The sequence below is a fragment of the Staurois parvus genome, unplaced genomic scaffold, assembly GCF_062004578.1.
Source record: "Staurois parvus isolate SC_StPar_1 unplaced genomic scaffold, SC_StPar_1.0 ptg000571l, whole genome shotgun sequence".
Taxonomy (NCBI): Eukaryota; Metazoa; Chordata; class Amphibia; order Anura; family Ranidae; genus Staurois; species Staurois parvus.
Window position 1 is genome coordinate 482,532 of NW_028318367.1, and position 22,478 is coordinate 505,009.

The 22,478-nt window shown below is 46.6% G+C and overlaps 1 protein-coding gene across 1 annotated transcript in view; it reads left to right on the top strand.

Moving 5' to 3' along the window:
• Positions 1-22,478, top strand: part of LOC149450557 (uncharacterized) — a 122,922-nt gene that overhangs the window by 85,456 nt on the left and 14,988 nt on the right. Inside the window, exons 5-6 of the mRNA XM_089691751.1 lie at positions 14,161-14,963; positions 15,878-15,929. Coding sequence (XP_089547877.1) covers positions 14,161-14,963; positions 15,878-15,929 — 855 coding nt within the window. The remainder of the gene's footprint in view (positions 1-14,160; positions 14,964-15,877; positions 15,930-22,478) is intronic.

Here is a 22,478-nt window from a genome sequence, read left to right on the forward strand (position 1 = left end):
GTGGCCCCGACACACACAATTCTTTTCACTCAATAAATTCTTTATTATAGTTTTACTTCTAACAAGATTGTAATCATAGAATCAGGAAATAACAAAGGAAGGAATCAGATTGGTCAGGAAGATCCCTTGTCTGGAATGTGGGGGCGGAGTCATTATTATTGGTGTACAATACAATACATAACGTGTTCCATTATTATAACAAAGTATTGTAGAAAAGATCCCAACATGTGACATGGCTGAATGAATGCTGGTCATATTAGTCCATCTATTCTCTAAGTGGGGTGGTATCTATTGGGCCAATCCCTTTTACAAACCACATAATATCGCCCTTCAAAGTGAAAACAGAAACGATTTGCACAAAATCAAAGAGTAGAAATATTTTCTGGTGGATCCCCTCTACCCAGACCCCATATGTAGACATAGAACAACAAGCTGTGTTCCCTCTCGTGCCGCACTCCTCCAACCACCCAAACCCACACAGAAGCCAAGGGAAATAATGAGAGGAAAGTTCCCCCCTAGTTTGGGGCGGAGTTCTCCTTCCCTCCTGTTGGGGGATGGGAGAAGGATGGACTGAAGACAGAGAGACGCTTCGGGGTCACCACTGTTCTGTAGAGCCTTGAAATGAAGGACATCAACTTCAGAAGTTCTTGTTGTCTGTGTAAAGTTCCCCGATAACGAGATCTGGGCTCTCCCGGCTTCTAGCTCTGTAACCCGCTATATCATTATCAGGAAACGCAACTCCGACACCCAAGAAGGGCTGAAGTTGTGTCCTTCATTTCCAGGATCTACTGACCACTCTGCACCCCGACATTTACTGCACTTCATCCATGTCTTTGGGGGCCTCTCATCTCCTTATCAACTGTTTCTTCCATGATGAAGATCAGCCATGGAGTATATCTGAGGTGTATATCAGGGTGTGCTTCTTCCCCACATGAGAGCTGGGATGTCCAGCAACATTCATCTAGAAGACATTTCCCGCACTCAAGGCACTAATACACCTCCAGGGTTGTGTGGGACCCCTGATGTACAGGAAGACAGGACTTCAGTGAGGAACATTTCCCTCACTTAGGACAGGAATACGGCTTCTCCCCTGTGTGAGATCTCTGATGTTTGTAAAGATTGGACTTCTGTGAAAAACATTTCCCGCATTCAGGACAGGAATACGGCTTCTCCCCCGTGTGAGTTCTCTGATGTATATAATAATCGGACTTCAGTGAAAAACATTTCCCACACTCAGGATAGGAATACGGCTTTTCCACCGTGTGAGATCTCTGATGTGTGTAAGGACTGGACTTCTGTGAAAAACTTTTCCCACACTAAGGACAGGAATAAGGCTTCTCACCTCTATGAGATCTCAGATGCTGGTAAAGACTGGACTTCATTGAAATAATATCCTGCACTCAAAACAGGAATACGGCTTCTCCCGCGTGAGATCTTTGATGTGTGTAAAGACTGGACTTCACTGAAAAACACTTTCCACACTCAGAACAGGAATATGGCTTCTCCCCTGTGTGAGATCTCTGATGTTTGTAAAGATTGGACTTCTGTGAAAAACATTTCCCGCACTCAGGACAGGAATGCGGCTTCTCACCTGTGTGAGACCTTTCATGTTTGACAAGGTCTGATTTTTGTGCAAAACATTTCCCACACTCAGGACAGGAATACGGCTTCTCCCCTGTGTGAGTACTTTTATGCACATTAAGATTTGATTTATAGGGGAAACATTTCCCACACTCAGGACAGGAATATGGCTTCTCCCCTGTGTGAGATCTTTCATGTCTGTAAAGATGAAACTTCACTGAAAAACATTTCCCACACTCTGGACAGGAATACGGCTTCTCCCCCGTGTGAGATCTATTATGCTCATTAAGACGGGATCTATAATGGAAACCCTTCCCACACTTAGTACAGGAAAACTTCTTCCCTGTTGGAAGTCCGGCCCAGTCCCGCACAGTCTGAGGTTCCTCAGGATACAAGGAATCCGATGGTCCATCTACACTGGGTGGTGCCGGATGGACATTGGAGGGAGCCGGGTTTTCTCCTGGACTATACTGTGTGATGTCCTCATCTTCTACTTTCCATTCTGGAGACAAAGTGAGACAATCCTCGGAGGTTTTCCCCATCTCCCGGCCATGGACTAAAATACAAAGAGGATTACTAGACAGGAGCTGATTGGTTCCCCCAAACCAGGACTCCGCCCACATCAGGCAACTTGGTCTCTGAGGAGCTTACAATTCCACCCTCAAGGGAACTAGGAAATGGCTCCTCTGATCTCCTACCAGGTCATTTCTTTATTCATGGACCTTAGTCAGAGAGTGAGGAAACAACCAGAACTGTCTTTTATAGGAGGGACAGTGATGAGGGGATTATAGGACGAGGGTCCCCACCCCCTCTATCACTCATCGCCATCTTCCCAACACAAGAAGTACTGCACTTCCTTATTTAGTCCATGATTTAGTCATGAAGAACAGCGGGGCTGAGCCCCACCAGAGGTCAGAGAGTGAGGATGGGGGAGAACAACCAAGATGAAGACTGGACTGATCCTGAAGACCACCATCATTGGGGTATTGACTCCTCCCTCATTATCACTTTCTGTAATGTACAACATAGAGTATATAGTGCAGGGGTCAGGAGGATGTAATGTACAACATAGAGTATATAGAGCAGGGGTCAGGAGTATGTAATGTACAATATAAATTATACAGTGTAAGGGTCAGGACTCATAATATTGGTATTCAGTATTCAGTGGAAGATTAAATGTTTCCTGTAGACAAGTTGCAGAGGTCCCACACCGCTGCCTCCCATCTCCTGAGACTGCACTCAGTGACTTGGGTCTGAGACACTACAGACATATCCCTCCACCCGGCACAGCCAGCAGATAACAGAGCAAGGAACCCTGGGAGAAATGTACTGTCAGAGATTGTACCGGGGTATGAGGAAGAAGACACACAGAACAGGTTCCAGATATCTTAACATCTATGCTGAAATCAACATATTTCTGCCAGCTGAACCCCAGAACCTCCATAAATCCAGTCTAGAGACATAAATTGTGTCTGCAGCACAGAGAAGGAAGATTATCCGAGAGAAATCCAGGAATACAGGACGGGGAACACAGCTCAGGAAAGTGACCAGGGGATTACAGGCTGATATCACCCAGTCCCCGCCCTACTCTGGACCAATCAGTGAGCAGTATGGGTGGAGGAATGGATTTAGTGTTCATGACCCACCTGTGCTGATCTCTGTAGGAGTGTCCTCCTCTATAAATGTCCCCGTTATTCCATCCTCCTCCATAGACTGCTGATCATCCCTCACATACGCCTCTTCTTCTTCTGCTTTACCCTCAACTTTTATATCTATCAGATCTTCAACCTAAACCAAGAGAAGGAAAGAAAATATCATCTGTAAGACATAAGCGTTAATATTGTTACATCACATAAAAACTCCACACATTGTCTCTATGAAGCCATGCTCTAGATTCTCCATCCCACCAACCTTGTAACAGTGAGGGATGGTGTGACCTTCTTGTGTGGAATCCCGGGAATACAGAGGACGGGGACATCTCTCTGGTGGGTTCCTGGTATTAGGTGGCTCCATCATGTCCTTGTGTCCTTCTGAAAACTCCTCCATCACTCCATACTCCTCATCCTCCTCTTTATACTCTTCTTTAACATCAATATTATCATCCCCGAGGATTCCACTCTGAAAGATATAATAAAACATTCATTGTAACAAACATGCTGTGTATAAATCACAACTACCAATAATTGTCATCATCTACCTGATGATGGTGAGGGATGGTGTGACCTTCCTGTGTGGAATCCCGGGAATACAGAGGACGGGGACATCTCTCTGGTGGGTTCCCATGACTGGATCCATCTGTAGGAAACACACACACTGACTGAATCCATTGTTTCTATGTGTTTATCAGATGATGGGGGATCTAGGTGGATCCTCCGTACTGCTCTCTCCTTTACAATAAAGTCTCCTCTTACCCGGTGATGTGAGGGGCGGCTGATTGTCCATCATGACGTCCTTGTAGAGATCCTTGTGTCCTTCTAAATACTCCCACTCCTCCATGGAGAAATAGACAGTGACACCCTGACACCTTATAGGAACCTGACACACACAATGATACAGTCACCATCCAGACACATCCCTTGTCTGTTACTGGAGAATGTCCCAGAATTCCCGGCACCGCTCACCTCTCCTGTCAGCAGCTCAGTGATCTCTCTGGTGACTTCTAGAATCTTCTTCTTCTTTCTCTCTTCTATCAGGGAGGGAGGTGGAGGCAATGTGATGTCATATGATCTCCAGACTTCACAGGAGGAAAACTCTACATCTGAACACAAATAGTCACATCAAATGATATTCCCAGAATCCTCCTCACCTCTCCATTCAGGTCTCCATTTTATTAAATACCCACTTCAGACTGAGATATATAGCGCATCCAAGAGACCAAGCCGGGGTCACTACACAGAAAATCAATCCAAGGAAACAACAGGCAGGACGAGGAATAGCAAGAAGGAGCTGAGAGACAAATGAGAATATTGCTCAGCCAATGGGAGATGATCTCAGCATGACTTCCATCATGAAGGAGATGAGGGGGAGGGGAGGAAGTCACTGAAGGTGACCATAGATCCATGGAAATTCAGCTGGTTCAGCAGGGATCGCTGAAATATCCATCCATTTGTGGCCACTTCCGGATAAAATCCACTCCCCCAGCGGCTGCAGCCAATAGCGTCAGTGCTGATCTGTGTATTCTGAGAGCGGAGGAGTCCCCCCATTGTCAGAATACAAGAGTGCAGCGGGGAGGATTCCCCCATCTACCTACAATGTGTGGATGGGGGAATCACTTCAGTATGTTCACTCATCCTGCTGGCTGAATGATAAAACTGAACCATGTAGGCCAGCTTTGGGAGCAAGATATACAGTGAGGAACAGAAGTATTTGAACACCCTGCCATTTTGCAAGTTCTCCCACTTCTCCATCATGGAGGGGTCTGAAATTCACATTGTAGGTGCATTCCCACTCTGAGAGACAGAACTGAAAAAAAAAAATTCAGGAGATCCCATTGTATGATTTGTAAAGAATGTATTTGTCTTGCACTGCTGAACAGAAGTATTTGAACACCTAAGAAACAGCAAGAATTCTGGATCTCAAAGACCTGTTACTGCGCCTTTATAAAGTCCACCTCTACTCCACTCATTCATCTAACTTAGTAGCACCTGTCTGAGCTCTTTAAAGACACCTGTCCACCCCACAGTCAGTCAGACGCCAACTACTACCATGGGCAAGACCAAAGAGATATCAAAAGACACCAGAAACAAAATTGTGGACCTCTACAAGGCTGGAAAGGGCTACGGGGCAATTGCCAAGCAGCTTGGTGAAAATAGATCAACTGTTGGAGCAATTGTTAGAAAGTGGAAGAGTCTAAAGACGACTGTCAGTCTCCTTCGGACTGGGGCTCCATGCAAGATGTCCCCTCGTGGGGTATCACTGATGATAAGAAAGGTGAGGAATCAGCCCAGAACTACAAGGGAGGAGCTGGTCAATGACATGAAGAGAGCTGGGACCACAGTTTCACAGGTCACTGTCGGTAGAACACTACGCCGTCATGGTTTCCAATCATGCATTGCACGGAAGGTTCCCCTGCTCCAGTCATCACATGTCCAGGCCCGTCTGAAGGTTCCCCTGCTCAAGTCATCACATGTCCAGGCCCATCTGAAGTTTGCCAATGACCATCTGGATGATCCAGAGGAGGCATGGGAGAAAGTCATGTGGTCAGATGAGACCAAAGTAGAACTTTTTGGTCTAAACTTCACTCGTCGTGTTTGAAGGAAAAAGAAGGATAAGTTGCATCCCAAGAACACCATCCCTACTGTGAAGCATGGGGGTGGTAACATCATGCTTTGGGGGCGCTTTTCTGCGAAGGGGACAGGATGACTGCACTGTATTAAGGAGAGGATGAATGAGGCCATTTATTGTGAGATTTTCAGCAACAACCTCCTTCCCTCAGTCAGCGCATTGATGATGGGTCGTGGCTGGGTCTTCCAACATGACAACGACCTGAAGCACACAGCCAGGAGAACCAAGGAATGGCTCCGGAAGAAGCATATCAAGGTTCTGGAGTGGCCTAGCCAGTCTCCAGACCTAAATCCAATAGAACATCTTTGGAGGGAGCTGAAACTCTGTGTTGCTCAGCAACAGCCCCGAAACCTGACAGATCTAGAGGAGATCTGTGTGGAGGAGTCGGCCAAAATCCCTGTTGCAGTGCAAACCTGGTCAGGGACTACAGGAAACGTCTGACCTCTGTAATTGCAGACAAAGGCTTCTGCACCAAATATTAACACGGATCTTCTCAGGGGTTCAAATACTTCTGTTCAGCCGTGCGAGACAAATACATTCTTTACAAATCATACAATGTGATCTCCTGAATTTTTTTTAATTCTGTCTCTCAGAGTGGGAATGCACCTACAATGTGAATTTCAGACCCCTCCATGATTTCTAAGTGGGAGAACTTGCAAAATCACAGGGTGTTCAAATACTTCTGTTCCTCACTGTATTAGAAATGATTATTTTATATTATTATACAGGATTTATGGCACCAACAGTTTGCTCAGCGCTTTACAATATAACGGGAGACAATACAGCAACAATACAGTTCAATACAAGAGGGTTAGGAGGGCCCTGCTTCCAGGAGCTTACAATCTAGGAGGGAGGGGCTAGTGATACAAAAGGTAATAACTGTGGGGGATGGACTGGTAGGAGGAATAGAAGATTCCATTATTAGCTGAGGGCAGGATAGGCTTCCCTGAAGAGATTGGTTTTCAGGGATCGCCTAAAAGTGAACAGAGTAGGCGATAGTCAAATAGATTGGGGTAGAGAATTCCAGAGGATTGGGAAGGCTCTGGAGAAGTCCTGGGGACAAGCATGGGAGGAGGAGACAAGGGATCTAGACAGCAGGAGGTCGAGAGGACAGTTTGGGTGATATTTGGAGAAAAGATCGGTGATGTAATTTGGGGCAGTTATAAATGGCTTTATATGTTATTGTTAATGTTTTGAATTTTATTTGTTGGCCAATGGGAAGCCAGTGGAGGGATTGGCAGAGAGGGGTGGAGGACAGTGAGTGGAGGCCAGTGGAGGGATTGGCAGAGAGGGGTGGAGGACACTGAGTGGAGGCCAGTGGAGGGATTGGCAGAGAGGGGTGGAGGACACTGAATGGAGGCCAGTGGAGGGATTGGCAGAGAGGGGTGGAGGACACTGAGTGGAGGCCAGTGGAGGGATTGGTAGAGAGGGGTGGAAGACACTGAATGGAGGCCAGTGGAGGGATTATCAGAGAGGGGTGGAGGACACTGAATGGAGACCAGTGGAGGGATTGGAAGAGAGGGGTGGAGGACACTGAATGGAGGCCAGTGGAGGGATTGGCAGAGAGGAGTGGAGGACACTGAGTGGAGGCCAGTGGAGGGATTGGTAGAGAGGGGTGGAGGACACTGAGTGGAGGTCAGTGGAGGGATTGGCAGAGAGAGGTGGAGGACACTGAGTGGAGGCCAGTGGAGGGATTGGCAGATACAGAACGGTTAGTAAGGTGGATGAGTCTGGCAGCAGCGTTCATGATAGACTGAAGAGGGGATAGCCTGCGATGAGGTCGGCCAATGAGGAGGGAGTTACAATAGTCAAGGTGAGATATAACAAGGGAGTGAATAAGTTGCTTAGTGGTTTCCGAGGTTAGGAACGGGCGTATCTTGGAGATGTTGTGGAGGTGAAGTCTACAAGATTTGGACAGTGATTGGAATTGGGGGTGAAAGGACAGATTGGAGTCTAGGATTACACCTAGTACCCTGGCATGAGGGGAGGGACTGATGATTGTATTATTGATCTTAATGGAGAAGTCAGGGGAGGGGCACGGGCTGGGGGAATACTAAGAGCTCAGTTTTGGAAAGATTGAGTTTGAGGAAGTGGAGGGACATACATGCCGAAATGTCTGATGAAAAACAATGGTGAACCATCTGTGCTACCCGGAATAAACTATTGTTCTAGGAATGGGTTGCTGCTACCTGGCTATACACCTGGATAGAATGGGATCAAAATTATAACAAAATTGGTGCTGCTCTCCCACACTTGTACTTATATAAATAATTACATCAAAATGAGGTTTCAGTGACACCCCTAGTGAATCCTCCTGAGTGTAATTATCACAAACCCAATTCTTCATATTATTATACAATCTTATACAGTGATGTTTGATAAACCATATGAAATAAAATATAAATGTGCAAAACACATAAAAACACAATACAAAAACCCACTTGTGTCCCTAAACAGGGTGAAATCACAAACCGGTACTAAACCACACGTGATAAAACACTTGGCAGAAGTGAATGCCCAAAGGTGCAGTGGAATGACAAATGGCACTATTGTGCCTATAGAAACAACCAATAGGACGGTCAGGATAAATGGACCCTGTCTATAGGACAATCTACAAGGACTATAATGAATCCTTCAACATTAATGTGTGACCACCACTCAACAAGTGCCCACATGTACCAAAGTGTAAATTGCCGTGCTCCAGTCCCCAAACTTGGGACTATACTGCTATATAAATAGCAAAAAATAAAAAAAACACATAACTTAAATCAATTTATAAAAAAGTCCACAAAACACGTGCCACCAATTATATAAACAAAAACATAATTGTCCACGTGTGTAATCTTCAATAAGGCTGGATATATAGAAACCTCCAGCCATCAATAGAAATCTGGCAGATGAACAAAAAGTGTAATCCTTCACCGGTAAGATTGCCCCCCTCACCTTCATGAAGTGACCCCACAGGGTTAAAGTGCTTTTCTGCTATTAAGCACAGCCAACCGCTCAATCCTCCACGTCAGATTCGGTATCACAAACAGTGGTGGTGTCCCCCTCAGAACTTACAGGTATCACCTCTCCTGATATCCGGATGGTTTTCATATGATCTACTTGTACCTCAGCTTCCTCATCAGTGTTTATAAAACAAGAAGAATCCTTCCATCATGTGATATTGTTTCATTTATTGATGTAAAAGAATTCTATAAATGCTCACTCACATGTGTTATGAGAAAACAATGCTCACAGATCCTCATATGAACTCCTGGGTGTACTCCTATGGGTGTATCAAGATGGCCCTTCTGCCGGAAGTGATGTCACCACGTCTCTATCTATTTATATAGCAGTATAGTCCCAAGTTTGGGGACTGGAGCACGGCAGTTTACACCTTGGTACGTGTGGGAACTTGTAGAGTGGTGGTCAAACATTTATGTTGAAGGATTCATTATAGTCCTTGTAGATTGTCCTATAGTCAGGGATAATTTATCCTGACCGTCCTATTGGTTGTTTCTATAGGCACAATAGTGCCATTTGTCAGTCTATTTCCACTGTACCTTTGGGCATTCATTTATGCCAAGTGTTTTATCACGTGTGGTTTAGTACCGGCTTGTGATTTCACCCTGTTTAGGGACACAAGTGGGTTTATGTATTGTGTTTTTATGTGTTTTGCACATTTATATTTTATTTCATATGGTTTATCAAACATCACTGTATAAGATTGTATAATAATATGAAGAATTGGGTTTGTGATAATTACACTCAGGAGGATTCACTAGGGGTGTCACTGAAACCTCATTTTGATGTAATTATTTATATAAGTACAAGTGTGGGAGCGCAGCACCAATTGTATCATAATTTTCATGCCGATATGTCAGTTAGTAGGTTAGTAATGCGAGAGGAGACTGAAGGGGTGAGGTGAGGAGGAGACTGAAGGGGTGAGGTGAGGAGGAGACTGAAGGGGTGAGGTGAGAGGTAGAAAGATAGATTTGTGTGTCATCAACATAGAGATGGTACTTAAAGCCATGGGAGTTTATCAAGTGACCAAGGGAGGTGTAGATGGAGAAGAGAAGGGGTCCAAGGACAGAACATTGAGGGACCCCTACAGAGAGAGGGAGTGGAGATATAAATATATATATATATATATATATATATATATATATATATATATGAGGAGCTATAAGTAATGCTGAAGGAGCGCTGCAATAGGTAGGCGGAGAACCAGGAGAATGCAGAGTCTTGGAGGCCAAAAGAGGAGTTTTTTGAGGAGGAGGGGATGGTCAACAGTATCAAAGGCCACGGAGAGGTCAAGTAGTAAGAGTATGGAGTAGTGGCCATTGGTTGGGATGAGTATAGAGTAGTGGCCATTGGCTGGGATGAGTATGGAGTAGTGGCCATTGGCTGGGATTAGTATGGAGTAGTGGCCATTGGTTGGGATGAGTATGCAGTAGTGACCATTGGTTGGGATGAGTATGCAGTAGTGACCATTGGTTGGGATGAGTATGGAGAAATGGCCATTGGTTGGGATTAGTACGGAGTAGCGGCTATTGGTTGGGATTAGTACAGAGTAGCAGCTATTGGTTGGGATGTGTACGGAGTAGTGGCCATTGGTTGGGATGAGTACGGAGTAGTGGCCATTGGTTGGGATGAGTACGGAGTAGTGGCCATTGGTTGGGATGAGTATGGAGTAGTGGCCATTGGCTGGGATGAGTATGGAGTAGTGGCCATTGGCTGGGATGAGTATGGAGTAGTGGCCATTGGCTGGGATTAGTATGGAGTAGTGGCCATTGGTTGGAATGAGTATGCAGTAGTGACCATTGGTTGGGATGAGTATGCAGTAGTGACCATTGGTTGGGATGAGTATGGAGAAATGGCCATTGGTTGGGATGAGTACGGAGTAGCGGCTATTGGTTGGGATTAGTACGGAGTAGCAGCTATTGGTTGGGATGAGTACGGAGTAGTGGCCATTGGTTGGGATGAGTACGGAGTAGTGGCCATTGGTTGGGATGAGTACGGAGTAGTGGCCATTGGTTGGGATGAGTATGGAGTAGTGGCCATTGGTTTTAGCAGTTAGTAGATCATTAGTGAGTTTTAGTAGGGCAGTTTTAGTGGAGTGTAGAGAGCGAAAGCCAGACTGTAAAGGGTGAAGAAGGTTGTTGTCAGTGAGGTGGGAGGAGCTCAGGTGATTGTAGACTAAGCGTTCTAGGAGTTTAGAGGTAAATGGCAGCAGGGAGATGGGTCTTAAGTTGTTCAGGTTGGTGGGGTCCAGGGAGGGCTTGTTAAGTATGGGAGTGATGTGCGCATGCTTTAGAGGGGAGGGGAAGGCACCAGTAGAGAGGGAGAGGTTGAAGATGTGAGTGAGGGGGCGTAGGATGGAAGAAGAGGGTGACTGTAGTAGTTGTGAGGGGACAGGATCCAGGGGGCAGGTGGTGAGACGGGCTTCTGAGGAAACCTTAGTGACCTCTTCGGTAGTAGCGAGGTCAGAAGAGGAAAGTGTTGAGGGAGGTTTAGTATAAGGTAAGTGGGATGGATGTCTGTGCAGTGGTGATGCCCCTACGAATTGCATCAATCTTGTTTTTGAAATGATTTGCAATCTCATGAGCAGTGAGTGAGGTACTGGGTGGAGGTGGAGAAAGTAGAGAGTTAAAAGTAGAGAAGAGACGATGAGGACTGGATGACAAGGTATTAATAAGAGTGACAAAGTAGGCTTGTTTGGCAGCATGGAGGGAGGAATTGTATGTGAAGAAAGCAGATTTATATCGGGTGAATGCTTGCTGGGATTTGGTTTTACACCACAATCGCTCCAGCGCATAACTATGTCGTTTAAGATGTCTGGTGTGGTCAGTCTGCCACGGATGTAACGGTCGTGGCCTGATGCTTCATGTTGATAGAGGAAAAAGTGAGTCCAGTGTGGATGACAGTGAACTGTTGTAGACAGCAGTGGCCAGGTCAGGGCAGGACAGGGCAGAGATTCTGTCATAGAGGAGGTCAGTTGCAGAGTGGAAAGGAGCCGGGTTCAAGTTGTGAAGGTTTCTGCGGGTAATTGTTTGCTGCTTGGAGGGATAGGTGTTTGAAGACGAGGAGACTGTGAAGGTGATGAGATTGTGATCAGAGAGAGGAAAGGGGGTGTTTGTGAGGTTGTAGGGAGTGCAAAGATGGGAGAAAACAAGGTCTAATGTATTCCCATCAGAGTGAGTGGAGGACGGCGTCCATTGTGTTAGGGCAAAGATCAACTTATCCCCCTGAAGGGATTCATATACAGATTACCTCCTCCGCTTCCACTTTGCATCTACTTCAATCACTCTCCGCTGGGGGGCTTTGTATCCATATACCAGATGTTCTACACGACCAAATCTGCAATCAATGTTACTGCAAAATCAAGCTTCTATGGAAGACAGGAATTGATGTCAGGTACAGACAGGAAGTTACATAAATAAGGAAGTAAAGAGGAGAAATTCCTGGATCTGGCAGCAGAGGAGGTAATACGTAGATGAACCCCTTCAGGGGGAGGAGTTGATGATAATATATTTGCTCCCAAAGCTGGCCTACATGGTTCAGTTTTATCGTTCAGCCAGCGGGATGACCATAAAACCTGAAGTGATTCCCCCATCCACACATTGGAGGTGGATGGGGGAATCCTCCCCGCTGCACTCTTGTATTCTGACAATGGGGGGACTCCTCCGCTCTCAGAATACACGGATCAGCACTGAAGCTATTGGCTGCAGCCGCTGGGGGAGTGGCTTTTATCCGGCAGTGGCCACACATGGATGGAAATGTGAGCGATCCCTGCTGAACCAGCTGAATTTCCATGGATCTATGGTCACCTTCAGTGACTTCCTCCCCTCCCCCTCATCTCCTTCATGATGGAAGTCATGCTGAGATCATCTCCCATTGGCTGAGCAATATTCTCATTTGTCTCTCAGCTCCTTCTTGCTATTCCTCGTCCTGCCTGTTGTTTCCTTGGATTGATTTTCTGTGTAGTGACCCCGGCTTGGTCTCTTGGATGCGCTATATATCTCAGCCTGAAGTGGGGCTTCAATAAAATGGAGACCTGAATGGAGAGGTGAGGAGCATTCTGGGAATATCATTTGATGTGACTATTTGTGTTCAGATGTAGAGTTTTCCTCCTGTGAAGTCTGGAGATCATATGACATCACATTGCCTCCACCTCCCTCCCTGATAGAAGAGAGAAAGAAGAAGAAGATTCTAGAAGTCACCAGAGAGATCACTGAGCTGCTGACAGGAGAGGTGAGCGGTGCCGGGAATTCTGGGACATTCTCCAGTAACAGACAAGGGATGTGTCTGGATGGTGACTGTATCATTGTGTGTGTCAGGTTCCTATAAGGTGTCAGGGTGTCACTGTCTATTTCTCCATGGAGGAGTGGGAGTATTTAGAAGGACACAAGGATCTCTACAAGGACGTCATGATGGACAATCAGCCGCCCCTCACATCACCGGGTAAGAGGAGACTTTATTGTAAAGGAGAGAGCAGTACGGAGGATCCACCTAGATCCCCCATCATCTGATAAACACATAGAAACAATGGATTCAGTCAGTGTGTGTGTTTCCTACAGATGGATCCAGTCATGGGAACCCACCAGAGAGATGTCCCCGTCCTCTGTATTCCCGGGATTCCACACAGGAAGGTCACACCATCCCTCATCATTACAAGGTTGGTGGGATGGAGCATCTAGAACATGGACTTGTGGAGATGATGTGTGGATATTTTTATGTGAGTTTTTTTTACAGATAATACATTTCCTTGATTTAGAGTGGAGATCCAATCGATATAGAATTTGAGGTGAAATCAGAAGAAGAAGAGGCGTATGTGAGGGATGATCAGCAGTCTATGGAGGAGGATGGAATAACGGGGACATTTATAGAGGAGGACACTCCTACAGAGATCAGCACAGGTGGGTCATGAACACTAAATCCATTCCTCCACCCATACTGCTCACTGATTGGTCCAGAGTAGGGCGGGGACTGGGTGATATCAGCCTGTAATCCCCTGGTCACTTTCCTGTGCTGTGTTCCCCATCTTGCCTGATGTGGGTGGAGTCCTGGTTTGGGGGAACCAATCAGCTCCTGTCTAGTAATCCTCTTTGTCTTTGTATTTTAGTCCATGGCCGGGAGATGAGGAAAACCTCCGAGGATTGTCTCACTTTGTCTCCAGACTGGAAAGTAGAAGATGAGGACATCACACAGTATAGTCCAGGAGAAAACCCGGCTCCCTCCAATGTCCATCCGGCACCACCCAGTGTAGATGGACCATCAGATTCCTCGTATCCTGAGGAACCTCAGACTGTACGGGACCGGGCCGGCCTTCCAACAGGGAAGAGGTTCTCCTGTACTGAGTGCGGGAAGGGTTTCTGTTATAAATCCTATCTTAATGTGCATAAAAGATCTCACACAGGGGAGAAGCCGTATTCCTGTCCTGAGTGTGGGAAATGTTTTTCAGACAAGTCACATCTTTCCAGACATCAGAGATTGCATGTGGGTGAGAAGCCATATTCATGTCCTGAGTGCGGGAAATGTTTTGCACAAAAATCAGATCTTGTCAAACATGAAAGGTCTCACACAGGTGAGAAGCCATATTCCTGTTCTGAGTGCGGGAAATGTTTTGCACAAAAGTTCATTCTTTACAGTCATCAGAGATCTCACACGGGGGAGAAGCCGTATTCCTGTCCTGAGTGCGGGAAGTGTTTTTCATACAAGTCACATCTTTCCAGACATCTGAGATTGCATGTAGGCGAGAAGCCATATTCATGTACTGAGTGTGGGAAATGTTTTGTACAAAAATCAGAACTTGCCGTACATCAGAGGTCTCACACTGGGGAGAAGCTATATTCCTGTCCACAGTGTGGGAAATGTTTTACAACGCATTCCAGTCTTTACAAACATAAGAGATCTCACACAGGGGAGAAGCCGTATTCCTGTTCTGAGTGCAGCAAATGTTTTATACGAAAATCAGAACTTGTCATACATTTGAGGTCTCACACGGGTAAAAAGCCATACTCCTGTTCTGAGTGCGGGAAATGTTTTTCACAGAAGTTCACTCTTTACAAACATCATCAGAGGTCTCACACAGGGGAGGAGGCTACTTACAAGTGAGTGTGGGAAATTGTAAAAAAATCAGAACTTGTCATACAATAAAGATCTCACAAGGTGGAAAAGCCGTATTCCTGTCCTGAGTGTGGGAAATGTTTTTCAGTGAAGTCCCGTCTTTCCAGACATCAGAGATCTCACACGGTTGAGAATCCACTTTCCTGTCCTGAGTGAGGGAAATGTTCCTCACTGAAGTCCTGTCTTCTTGTACATCAGGGGTCCCACACAACCCTGGAGGTGTATTAGTGCCTTGAGTGCGGGAAATGTCTTCTAGATGAATGTTGCTGGACATCCCAGCTCTCATGTGGGGAAGAAGCACACCCTGATATACACCTCAGATATACTCCATGGCTGATCTTCATCATGGAAGAAACAGTTCATAAGGAGATGAGAGGCCCCCAAAGACATGGATGAAGTGTGGGACCAGGTTGGCCATTGATGGCAGGAGAAGAACTCAGTGATTGGCTGAGTACATTTTGTGGTGGGAGATTTTGTAGTCTATTTTTTAAAAATCATTAATGGAACGAATGTGAGCGACATTCACCCAGCAGTGATGAATATTGGGTGTATTTTATCTCACACTGATTTCCTTGGCTCCATCTAGTGGCCATAATACAGTACTGTAATATTTGTATTCAGTGAGGTATTTTCAGGACTCATACCCCATTGTGGTCTCTAGATGGAGCTGATGATCAAAGGAAATTATTGTTTTACAGTAAACTGGAATTATTGCTCTCACTCTGACATTCGCTGCGATACCTCACATGTTTCATGCAACTGCTGTTTACATACGTGTGCTGGACTTACATGTAGAATTGCATGATGTTTACCAACATCCCATCTGTTAGCTTGGACAGCGACAGGTCCTCTTTATTAAGAGATTTAAGTCTTAAACACCCCTGATCCATCCAAGCAGCCGATCAATGAGAAATGTGTTTGATGAGCTGCATCCCGGGTGTATGGGCCGGGTAAACACCGAACCAACACAGGAAGAGATGAAATCCTTGTCATTTCTGGCTTCATTCAGCACAGAGGAGCTGGAGGAATGGATGTTCCTCCTTCTCCACTGTGTGCAGCTGACCGCTTACAGTGGTCCCAGGGTCCCTGGTGGAACTGAAGAGCCCAGGACTGGTGGTGGGAGGGGGCCCTTCATATGCTGAAAAAGTGATCTGCAGCTGTATAGAACCTCCAATCACTTCTATGTGATATTTTATTGCCATTGTAAATCAATGAAGAACATTCGATCAGCTCAGCAGTCTGATACAATTATGTTTGTACCCCCATTCACACAGGTGGAATGTACAGGGACTTTCACTGGGGGAATTGCTAAGCAAAGTATTTATGATTGGCCCCTAAATGTCAGGAGTCGTTCATTTAACTAGTTGGTGACCTCCCATCCACAATGTATTGCGGACGAGTAGCGACTCCTGTAAGGTGCTCAATACTTGCGGGTTCAAAGCGCACATGTGCGTACCCCCTCGCTGACCCCGCTGCCATTCCATGCAGGAACAGTTCATTAGCGGGTCCCAGCCAATGACTTTGCCCGGCACCCTGCTGGTCTCCTGCAATGATTGGAGAAGCAGTCATGAGCCTATGTTAGTAAACACGGGATCTAGCTGCTTCTCCTCTTCATGGACCCTTTTTGGTCCCAGAAGAGATAAGACAGACACTGTGACACATTGTAGATGAAAGCACATTTTACACACACGTTAGATTAGCACATTTAACCCTTTGATTGCCCCCTGACACCCAGACAATGCCATTAGTACAGTGTCAGTGTACAGTATTGTTCACTGATCACCATATTACTGCCACTGCGGAGAGCATCAGGGTCAACTATCGCACCCACGTTATAGGTCGCTGATCACCGTATTACTGCCACTGCGGATAGCATCAGGGTCAACTATCGCACCCACGTTATAGGTCGCTGATCACCGTATTACCGCCACTGCGGATAGCATCAGGGTCAACTATCGCACCCACGTTATAGGTCGCTGATCACCGTATTACCGCCACTGCGGATAGCATCAGGGTCAACTATCACACCCACATTATAGGTCGCTGATCACCGTATTACTGCCACTGCGGATAGCATCAGGGTCAACTATCACACCCACGTTATAGGTCGCTGATCACCGTATTACTGCCACTGCGGATAGCATCAGGATCAACTATCGCACCCACGTTATAGGTCGCTGATCACCGTATTACTGCCACTGCGGATAGCATCAGCATCACCTATCGCACCCACGTTATAGGTCGCTGATCATCGTATTACTGCCACTGCGGATAGCATCAGGGTCAACTATCGCACCCACGTTATAGGTCGCTGATCACCGTATTACTGCCACTGCGGATAGCATCAGGATCAACTATCGTACCCACGTTATAGGTCGCTGATCACCGTATTACCGCCACTGCGGATAGCATCAGGATCAACTATCGCACCCACGTTATAGGTCGCTGATCACCGTATTACTGCCACTGCGGATAGCATCAGGATCAACTATCGCACCCACGTTATAGGTCGCTGATCACCGTATTACTGCCACTGCGGATAGCATCAGGATCAACTATCACACCCACGTTATAGGTCGCTGATCACCGTATTACTGCCACTGCGGATAGCATCAGGATCAACTATCGCACCCACGTTATAGGTCGCTGATCACCGTATTACCGCCACTGCGGATAGCATCAGGATCAACTATCGCACCCACGTTATAGGTCGCTGATCACCGTATTACTGCCACTGCGGATAGCATCAGGATCAACTATCGCACCCACGTTATAGGTCGCTGATCACCGTATTACTGCCACTGCGGATAGCATCAGCATCACCTATCGCACCCACGTTATAGGTCGCTGATCACCGTATTACTGCCACTGCGGATAGCATCAGGGTCAACTATCACACCCACGTTATAGGTCGCTGATCACCGTATTACTGCCACTGCGGATAGCATCAGCATCACCTATCGCACCCACGTTATAGGTCGCTGATCATCGTATTACTGCCACTGCGGATAGCATCAGGATCATCTATCACACTCACGTTATAGGTCGCTGATCACCATTTTACTGCCACTGCGGATAGCATCAGGATCAACTATCACACCCACGGTATAGGTCGCTGATCACCATATTACTGCCACTGCGGATAGCATCAGGATCAACTATCACACCCACATTATAGGTCGCTGATCACCGTATTACTGCCACTGCGGATAGCATCAGGATCAACTATCACACCCACGTTATAGGTCGCTGATCACCGTATTACTGCCACTGCGGATAGCATCAGGGTCAATTATCGCACCCACATTATAGGTCGCTGATCACCGTATTACCGCCACTGCGGATAGCATCAGGATCAACTATCACACCCACGGTATAGGTCGCTGATCACCGTATTACTGCCACTGCGGATAGCATCAGGATCAACTATCACACCCACGGTATAGGTCGCTGATCACTGCCATTACTAGGAGAGTGTTTGTACAGATCAATCTATTGATCACAAACAGAACTATACTAGTCCCCCTTAGTATAGTGTCCCCAAAAACAAAGTGTTAATAGGATCAGCCCGTTCACTCCCAGCACCTGCATTTAGCCCTTCTGCCCCCACAACAAGTGCAGTGTCAGTACATCATTGTTATCTGTGATACATTGTACACAAAACAACAGTGTTAGAAAGATCAGGCTTGATCTCTGCTAGCACTAGCAGGTGATTTGTTTTTTAGTGGCGGTTAAAGCAGTCCCTGTCAGCCAGGAGCTCTTTTTCGGAGCTCTTCTTCCCATGGATCGCACTAGGTACCTCTAAATTTAATGCCTAAAATGTTCCAACAAAAGTACTCTAGTGAAGAGGTCTACAGGACTGAGCTTGTCAGATGAGAGTGAATGGGAAGCCTCTCTGACAGATTCTGCCTCCTAATATGAACCTGTAGAGAGTTGTGTCGCTCCCAGAAAGCTCTGACAATGGAGAAGAGGCCCCTGTTAAGATCAGACCCCAGGTACCTGAAGTACTAAGAATGCATGACTACCTTTTGGTGAACTGGCAGTCACCAGCAGCTTAGTACATCCTGGCATTTTACACTCCAGCAATCCAAGCTGGTGATGTGGCGAGTCCCATAAATGCAGTCCAAGCTGGTGAGGTGATGAGTCCCATAAGTGTAGTCCAAGCTGGTGAGGTGGCGAGTCCCATAAGTGCAGTCCAAGCTGGTGAGGTGGCGAGTCCCATAAGTGCAGTCCAAGCTGGTGAGGTGGCGAGTCCCATAAGTGCAGTCCAAGCTGGTGAGGTGGCAAGTCCCATAAGTGCAGTCCAAGGTGGTGAGGTGGCGAGTCCCATAAGTGCAGTCCAAGCTGGTGATGTGGCGAGTCCCATAAGTGCAGTCCAAGCTGGTGAGGTGGCGAGTCCCATAAGTGCAGTCCAAGCTGGTGAGGTGGCGAGTCCCATAAGTGCAGTCCAAGCTGGTGAGGTGGCGAGTCCCATAAGTTCAGTCCAAGCTGGTGAGGTGGCGAGTCCCATAAATGCAGTCCAAGCTGGTGAGGTGGCGAGTCCCATAAGTGCAGTCCAAGCTGGTGAGGTGGCGAGTCCCATAAGTGCAGTCCAAGCTGGTGAGGTGGCGAGTCCCATAAATGCAGTCCAGGCTGGTGAGGTGGCGAGTCCCATAAGTGCAGTCCAAGCTGGTGAGGTGGCAAGTCCCATAAGTGCAGTCCAAGGTGGTGAGGTGGCGAGTCCCATAAGTGCAGTCCAAGCTGGTGAGGTGGCGAGTCCCATAAGTGCAGTCCAAGCTGGTGAGGTGGCGAGTCCCATAAGTTCAGTCCAAGCTGGTGAGGTGGCGAGTCCCATAAATGCAGTCCAAGCTGGTGAGGTGGCGAGTCCCATAAGTGCAGTCCAAGCTGGTGAGGTGGCGAGTCCCATAAGTGCAGTCCAAGCTGGTGAGGTGGCGAGTCCCATAAATGCAGTCCAAGCTGGTGAGGTGGCGAGTCCCATAAGTGCAGTCCAAGCTGGTGAGGTGGCGAGTCCCATAAGTGCAGTCCAAGCTGGTGAGGTGGCGAGTCCCATAAGTGCAGTCCAAGCTGGTGCAGTGGCTAGAACTAGTAGCCACCAAGAATTTGCACACAGGAACGTAGAGCCCATAGTGTCCTTCTGGATGTGCTTACAAATCCTAATTGGCAGCCCACAAATTCTGCAGCACCCGTACTTCCCCCATTCACTGCCCAACCAGAAATTTAGGTGGAAACAGCAAATGTAACTACTCCCCTTGATTTTGTTAAGCTGTTTCTCTCAGAAGATCTGTATAATTTGATTGTGGGTCCAAGCAATTTATATGCTGACCAGTACATGGCCACCAACTCAAATTCAAACCTTGTCAGAATATTTGCATAGAAACCTATCATGGTTTACAAATGTAAATCTTTTTGGGCCTAACCCTCAACACAGACATTTCCAGGTGACCATGAATAAGAGTTCCAATATCTCCTCGATGTTCTGCAGACAGATAGACATTTCCTGATGACTTATGGTGTACAGATTCCTCGTGTTCCCAGATATGAGCTCATACATTGGACTTGTCCTACTTTCTCCAACCAGGAGTGAATGGACTTGGCAAGATACTCTCCCTATGTGGAGGACACGTGGCCTGCTATGGTTCTGGAGGTGGGGGAAGTGCATGCATGTCCTCCCCTTTCCTGGCCAGGCAGGCTGCAGACTGGGATATGGGTCTAGGATGGATTTTGTGGGGGACCCCATAAGTTTTGGGGTTTTGTTTTAAGGATTTGGTATGAATTTATCCCCTCCCTCCTAGATTGTAAGCTCAAAAGAGCAGGGCCCTTGAACCCCTCGTGTTTTGTTTTGTTACTGTACTGTCTCATGTACTGTCCCCCACTATAATGTACAGCGCTGAGCAAACCTTTCGGCGAGATATAAATAATGTATAATAATAATATAGTAATAATAATTTTGGTGGAGACCACGTGCCATTTTTTTACATGGTGTCTCCCTTGAAATCCATTCTAAACCTGAAAGGCCTGGTATGAATTTTATGGGTGACACCCCATGCCACCCCAGAAAACCGCAGCTGACACCTGAATGGAATGAGCAGGAATTCATTACTGGTTGTCAGGATGCCTGGGGTTGCTGGTTCTCTACTAGAGATGAGCCCAACTGCCCGGGGTTCAGTCCAAGCAAGGTTCAGAGAAGTTTCCATGCCAATTCCAAATCCCATCAAAATCAATGGGAGCAAAATCAAAAGGCCCATTTTCTAGGCCAATAGGTGTGAGAAAATAGCATGGGGAAGGGAGGGGCACTGTCATGGGGAACATGTACCAGTGCAAAATAAGTTTTTCAAAAATTCCACATTCGGCCAGGAGCGGGAATTTTTCTTAAATAATAAAATGTCCAATTCCTTTAACCTCTTCATCTCTGGAGAAATGTTTTCCTTTTTGTACACATGTATAAATCTGCATTTGTCTCGAGTAAATAGATACCAAACAAATAGATACCAAACAAGTCAAGTCTTACAATTGTGTGCACCTGAGACATGGCAAAGAATGACGGCCCCTGAAAATCTCCATAGGAGACACTTTAAAGCCTTTACTGCTCATCAGTATAGAGACAACTGTGATCTGTGGTGGTGGAATGATTCCTCTCACTGCGACATTCGTGGCGATACCTCACGTGTGGTGAAATCACGCTTTACATACACATACACACCCTTTGTGTACTTTTGTGTTTTCAGGGCAACGGGGGTTATGTTTAATTTTTTAATAAATGTTATTGTCATTTGTATTTTTGTACTTGTGTATTTATTTCCTATTTAGCTGCATTGCTATCACAAGCAGTTAACAACCCCCCCACTGTGACATCATTGGTCAGGTGACAGGTCCTCTTTATGAGACATCGGGGCTCTATTAGACCTCCAATGTCTCCTCTACCCTCCGATGCACAGATGGCGCTCGGTTAGATGCTTCCTTGGCTGGATCACCCGGGGAATGACGGCTCAGAAACGGGAAACACTCAGAGCTGAGGACTGCCGGCTTCATTCAGTGCAGAGGGGATCGGGGAATGGACGTTCACCATTTTCTTCCATCTTGGCCTCCTGAAGGCACTGGATGTGGTCTCTGGATCCCAGAAGGAGTCCTGGAACCATGCGGGGGAAGGGGGAGCTGTGATGGGGGCCTCACTACCCACAGTGTAAATGGGATCAGGCAGTTACACAGCCACCTGGATCACTTTTACTGTGCAGCTGGGAGGCGGCTGAAGGAAACAAGCACTGCTACTGCCGCCATCACCTTGTGAGGGTCTGTATGATGTTTCAAAAGAAAAAAGGAAGACAGCAATTTAAGCCGGTTAATTGTTTTTCTTTGTAAATGTCACTTTTTTTGTAGCCCCTCCTACAGCAAAAATGAAGAAATGTATAGAGTCCCCCAAATACATACCGGACCCTCTGAGTCTAAGAGTCTATGGGGGTACCTCATACAAAAAATCCAGAAAATCCATAGCAGACCCTTAA